The sequence below is a fragment of the Pieris napi genome, chromosome Z (genome assembly GCF_905475465.1).
Source record: "Pieris napi chromosome Z, ilPieNapi1.2, whole genome shotgun sequence".
Taxonomy (NCBI): domain Eukaryota; kingdom Metazoa; phylum Arthropoda; class Insecta; order Lepidoptera; family Pieridae; genus Pieris; species Pieris napi.
This window is the reverse complement of record NC_062259.1, coordinates 2,217,053-2,223,842: the sequence shown is the minus strand read 5'-3', so window position 1 is coordinate 2,223,842 and position 6,790 is coordinate 2,217,053. Positions and strand designations below refer to the sequence as shown.

The window sequence follows — 6,790 nt, the reverse complement described above, 5'->3', positions numbered from 1 at the left end:
CTATAAGTTTTTTGAGATTTAAAATAAGTTTAATATTGGCTAAGTTTGAATTCGGGTTTTGTTGTTTTAAGTCGACACTTTGACAGTTAATTTGTTTGAACTTGACCGCTGTCGAAAGACTTTAATCTTCAAATCTTACATGTCAAAGCGATGACAGCTGACAGATCTTCACGCTTCGTAAGTTAAAGAAAATACATCATAAACTAATATATCTGATACAGTAATTAATCCATATTAAATTGTACTTTTAGCCTATTCTGGCAACTGACAAGGAAACTCATCAAATATAAAAAAACAATCAAAATTTGTTAAAAAGTAAAAAAACTGCAAATGATATTCGAAAGTTGACATTGAAGTTTGAGAATCTCTTTGTGTGACAGTTGATAATAATTTTGATAAATTGATAATAATTTTGATAATGCCGCTTTATGTACGAAAAACTTTGACAAACCTATGAACACTTAACGCTTTAACATCTATAGACAAACATTTGACCACGAATATTTTTGACAACTCCCGACAACTTTTTACGCTTCGACATTAGACACTGACTTTTGACAACCTAATTGTGACAACTGATTTTTGACGCTTCCATCAATCAGCTGCGTACAGACTCATCTGATTGAGTCGTACTCAGACAATCGCCTTGAGGTATCACTTTAGGCGAACTTTTGCCGACAAATATTTCCACTTCCTAAAAAAAAAATTAAGCAACTTTAATAAGAGAAATACGACATTGCGGACAGTGATGCCAACTTGGGGGTTTCCCCTAAATTTTGAAATATCAAAATATAATATACTGTGAGATATGACTTTAGGGGTTTAAAATCGATATTAGGGGTATATGAAGTTGGAGTTGACATCACTGATTGCGAGTACTCTATGCAAATATAATGATTTAATTTTTAATCTGATATAAGTCTGATGTCAGAGACAAATTAATGTATCTAAATTAAAAATATCGATTTTCATACCACAATCATATTATGACCTGTGACGGTCATTATGTGTAATTAAGGAATGACAATCAAAACTGTTTACAAGCATGGTACGTCACAGTGCGACGCCATCTTGCCTAGATATTTTTGCGGGTAATTTAATTTTTAATGAAAAATAACAATTTGAATATTTAGGTTTTAAACTCTTTTCAAATAGTCCTTTATGTATTAAAAATTACCTGACTTCCTTCAACGGACATACAATGATCCGTTTCGTTACTTTGTCCGGGAGTCGAAGCCCGAGCTGCTAGCTGACGCTCGCGTGCCACGCGCCTGGAATAACATATAAAATAAATAAATCAGTGGCGCTACAACCACTTTAGGTCTGGGCCTCAGGTTTCTGTATCTGTTTCATGATTTGTCAATCCAATAGGCAAGTAGGTGATCAGCCTCCTGTGTAAAGGCCGATTTACATTATCTTAGTGTTTAGGAGAGTGCTTTAGGATAGTACTTTAGTTGAAACATGTAAACGCTACTTGCTTTAGTACGGTTCTACTTGACTTTCAAGTTGAATCAAAATAGAATCGCTTTTTATTTTTGTTTCAAGTGATACCCCTCCCGCGCCCGCGCACCCCCCGAGATCTTCCCTCGTTGTGTGTAAACACGTAATTTAGTCAAATCTTTAGAAGAGTGCATAAGTGCCGTGTAACGCGTGCGTGTTTTTTGATTTTTAAAGATGGCTAAATGGTCGGAAGATACAACTATCAAAGTCTATGTAAATGGCATTTTAGACTAGGCGTTTTGGTAAATTGAAAAATCTGAAATATTAATATTTCTTAATATTATCTTAAAATATATAAATTACCCGACAGGTTGTTTGTCCGCTATGGACTTCCTAAACTATTTAACATATTTCCATCAAATTTGCACACCGTGTGCAGTTTGATCTAACTTAAAAGATTAGCTTACATTTTTTTTATTTTTTTTTATTGATAAAGCTTGCCAACGCTCGGCACACTGAGACATTGGTAAAAACAAACACAAAATACAATTTTTAATCTGACAAGCACTTATAGGCAAACATAACATAGGTACATATAGATATCATAAAGAGATTATTAAACAAAACAAACAGTACATTTAATTTTATTGTAAAGTATATGTTTATTATTTGACACTTGACAGTCACAATTCTAACAGATGGCGCTGTGTTGAAAGAACCAACGTTTCACATAAGCTACAATTTAATGGCATTACCACCAAAAAAGCATGGTGGTCCCCAATCCATGACTGGTGTTCTCCTACCGTTTCCCTTGAATAATTTACCACTATGTATATAACAAAAACTTAGCCACAGCAACGCTTGGCCGATGCTGCTAGTTAAAATATATGACATCGTTATGTTATCGCGTTTTAAACATGCACAACGCCATCTGTTGTTTAATAAATGAAATGAATTTAGACATTTTATTTATTATACGATCAAAACATACCTCCTAGGGGCCTCATAGCCTATCGGTCTTATTAAGTGGCAGCTAGGTGAGGGGTACCGGGTTCGATTCCCGGTTCGAGGGCAAGTTCTAATTTAATTTAAATTTGTTCTCGGCCTTTGGGAGGGTTGTGCGGTAGGTACCGGGCGAGTGCCTAAACCGTACATGGAGGTCACGGTCGAATTTTTAAAGACAAGCACGAATTATAAAAAAATCCTATACTTGACGCTGGCTAATGCACAAATCGTGCCAGAGCCATAAAAAAAAGAACATACCTCCTATGTTCCAGCATCACTTTCCTGTCAGCCTCTCTCTTCTCGGCCGCCAGACGCGCCTTCTCATTCTTCACTTGAGGAGTGCGAGCCACCTTAGCCCGGACCGGCATAGATGGGGGTTTGGATGGTGGTGGTACAATCTGAATTTACCAAATAAATTAAGTGTATGTTCATAAATTTCTCGGAAACTAAGTCTTATCGACATATCTGTAAAGTAAAAAATCATTTAATCATATAGGTAAAACAATGTACACTTGTGAACGTCAAAAAAAAAATGTATATGACATGCTTCTAACTTTACATTTACTGCCAGTTCTCAAATCAAGGGCGTAGAAAGCAGAGAAGAACTGGCAATAAACTCTCCGCCACTCTTAATCGCCATGTTTTTTTTTACACAACGTTTGTAAGGAGCTGCATCCATTACACCAAGTTCCACATGACACCTTAAGTAATAAATAATAATAACATAAATTAAAAGCAAAGACTCCTTGCTCTATATATATATATATATATGTTTACTGTTTATATATATACATATAAGTTTTTTTATGATTTACATTTAAGAGACAGTATACGAAATTCCACCCCTATCATCTCGTATTTATTAATGCAGTTCTTTACGCACACCACCACTATGTGGAACCAACTGCCAACTGAAGTATTTCTGAGCCAATTCAACTTAGGGTCCTTCAAGAAGAGCGCACCATTTCTTAAAAGACCGGCAACGTACTCGCGAGCCTTCTGGCAATGTCGTATCACTTAGCATTAGATGAGCCTCCTGCCCATTTGCCCCCTGTTATATAAAATATATATGTATATTATACTTGGAGCACGGGCTGATCCAGGGGATCTTCGAAGTAATTACCCCATCCAGGAGCCTTGCAAGCAAACTGATGTTGTTTAAATTCTTTATACATACATAGAAATATACATTATTTATAAATATATATATTCTTAACATACAAAGTAATAACAATAATTAATAAATAGAACATTAAACCAAATTTAATAAGTTTGGTTCCAGGTCCAGCACCCTGAGGTAGACGTATAACGCTGGCATTTCCTGGCTGTGCTGCAATACATACTTATAGCACCAGCCCTGGGGTCACCGGTAGTACCAGGCGCTAACTTAAAGCTTTAAGTAGCTGTTTGTGTGACAAAAGTAAAAATTTAACCAAAATTCCTCACCTCCTGCCAATTATTCGCCTTCAAACTATCCAGATGAGAGTACAATGCATCGACATTCCTAACTTGGAGCAACACCATGTCCCAGAAGCCTTGGAGGTCCTCCAATGTTGTCGGGAACTGCTCATCTCCACATTCATTTATATTGTTATAGCAGAGACCTGAAATGTTTAACATCATTCATATTAGAGATCTTTAAAAAGGCCTACTACCCATCTGAGGTTGTAAATTTAAATTTTGGTTATTCATATTAGAAATCTTTAAATTCATAATTTGAAGTTGTGACTTCAAATTTTGGTTATAGGCCTAAAACCCAACTGAGATCTTGAATAAAATATTGGTTATTATAAAGGCCTACTACCCAACTGGGGTTATTAATCCAAGTTTTGGTTATTATAAAGGCCTACTTAACTGAGGTTGTCAATTCAAATGTATAGTTAAGTGAATTTTTTAAAATAAAAGCATTCAGAAATATGCAACCATGGTCTAGTTTAAACTTCTTCGAACCAAGTTAAATGTTAAAATCCTCACTAACCTTGAAACTGCTGCATTTTCTGTGTGGCCAGAAGCCTTGCTTTCCCTGAGGCAGCTCGGAGTAGACCCAGCACTTCCTCGCTTATGTTTTCTTGATTCTGAAATATTATTATATAAACTGTTTAAAGTACATACAATTCTCTTAACAGTTGAAAAATATTGGTTATACACAACCAAAATTTGTCTCAATTTAATTAAAAAAAAGTTTAATTGACTAGGTTTATGACAATTTAAACATAATTTAAATTAAGTATAAAACATCAGTAAACATTAGACTAATTATTTTTTTGCTTAAAGGAGCTGTAATCTATCAGAATTAAAGCAAGACATAAAATAAAATTTAGAGTACCACCATAAGACTAGTACACATGGTTTCTCTTTAGTTTATCTTAATATTAGGTTTTAATCCTGGTTTACTTGGTAATGGTTTAAGACGGCATGTCTGTTTTAATTGAGTATTGTACAAATTTGTTTGAAAGGTTTGAATTTGGGAAGTTCTAATTGTTGACTGTATTGTTATGAGTAATAAACACAAAATATTGTTAGGCTTTATATCATTTATAATATTTATACTAACTTGTAAGCTTTCCAATTCCTTTTCAGCCCTAGCCGAGAGTGCAATCAGCCTCTCTGTCTCTTTCTTCTCCAAATCCAGGAAATAGTATGCATCTTTCACAATTTCACCATTCTTCTCTTCATTTTTAACACCATTCACTTCACTCACCGTTTTACCATTCTCAGTTACTTCAATGTTCACTTCACTAGTTTCAGACTTCGGTGAATCAATTTTAGATTTCCTAGGCGATAATATTGGTAGTTGTGCACGGAATTCTGGTCTCAAATGTCTCAAGACTGGAAGGTCTTTGGGGCTGGTTTCCTCGGTAGATCTGACTCGCTCAGGGCTTTGGCAGTTGAGGGATTTCTCAGTCAAGATGTCTTCGCTTTTATGCCGTTGAAAGAATCCTTGTGCCAACGCACCAGGGCCGTACAGTCTCTCCACCCTCTGTTGGATGAAACTTTTCATTGGACTGGTCAGCTTCTCCCCATTCTCCTTGGTGATCTCGACTCGCTTTTCATTCGACGTTATGGTATACTCCGAAAACTCCTTTCCGGATATGAAATTAGTTTCAGAATAACTGCATTTGAAGACCTGATCCACCTCATCCTTCTGTATGGAAGAGAAGCTCTTGCTTTCTGATGAAATATAGGATTTTGTCGTCATTGTACCGAGGAAGTCGTTCTTGAGCTGACGATTTTCAGCCGCCATGAATGTGTTGGCTAAGTATGGGTCTGTATGCGCCTTGCTCGGCGCCTTGGACGTCAAATTGGTATCATGAGGGAATGTTGGTACAACCAATTTGTTCGCACTTACTGGAATGGGAACTAGCAGGGGATCAGCAGTTCGATAATGTGTTATTGGCCGTATGGGTGATGCTTCACGACTCTTGTTGATATCCTGGCGAATCTTGGAGTCATATGTCGTCAGGTTTGTGTAACCGTTGACTGAACAGGCCAGATTCAGGTAGCTTGGCTTCTTATGCTCGTCACGTTTTTTAAGATGGCTCCGGGATCTGTGACTCGAGGTATCAATCAGGATTTTTGGAGGTTTAAGAAGGTCTGGTCTTTCTGGGGTTCTGGGTGGTGTAAATGGTGTGGGAGTTAGGTTCGGTTGTAGAGTACCAGCTCTCTCTTGTATTCGCGACGTGAATTCTTTAATACGGCTTGTGGTTGATGATGGTGTAAGGATGTTCAGACTTCCCGATGTGGTATCTGAAAAAAATCTATATTTGAAATATAGTGATTTTAAATAGTAAGCAAGAAGTCACCGCTAATTGCAGTTTTCTAGCCATCTCCTTTCATCACAGCGTAAACGCAATTTAAAAGAGAAGAAATAGTACGTGAGAAGAGTGCACTGTGGTCGTAACTACTCCACATTGCTATCTATATGTACAACGAATTCTTCTTATCGCCAGAAAAAGCGCAGTTCACCCAGGCGTCACTAGAGCTTATACTCCAACTCATTTCTCTCTCTCTTACTAACCCCGATTGACTGTCATAATTGATATATGAATTTCGGTGTAAAACCTAAATTAAGTTTAACTTCTTAATTTATTGATAACCGATATAATACGATACGATATAATATACAAGGAGGAAATATTTCCCTTGCCCAATGTAGTAGTAGGTGTATCTGTGGCTTGACTCACACCATCCTATAAAGAGAATGATACCACCTCGAGTATCAGGCTAGGGAATGCACTGCTCATTTAATTGTATCAATTGTGTTATATTTATTTATGCAACGAAGTTTTAATTTGCAAAAGAAGGGCAACGGGCTGACCTTATCGCTTTCGAGCGATATCTTCCA

General features: G+C 36.6%; 1 protein-coding gene across 1 annotated transcript in view; it reads right to left on the bottom strand.

Annotated features, from left to right (window-relative positions):
* Positions 1–418: 418 nt before the first annotated feature.
* Positions 419–6,790, bottom strand: part of LOC125062288 — a 28,048-nt gene continuing 21,676 nt past the window's right edge. Inside the window, exons 3-8 of the mRNA XM_047668089.1 lie at positions 5,000–6,192; positions 4,424–4,520; positions 3,892–4,049; positions 2,704–2,843; positions 1,178–1,271; positions 419–694 (exon numbers count right to left, since the gene is read on the bottom strand). Coding sequence (XP_047524045.1) covers positions 599–694; positions 1,178–1,271; positions 2,704–2,843; positions 3,892–4,049; positions 4,424–4,520; positions 5,000–6,192 — 1,778 coding nt within the window. The 3' untranslated portion in view covers positions 419–598. The remainder of the gene's footprint in view (positions 695–1,177; positions 1,272–2,703; positions 2,844–3,891; positions 4,050–4,423; positions 4,521–4,999; positions 6,193–6,790) is intronic.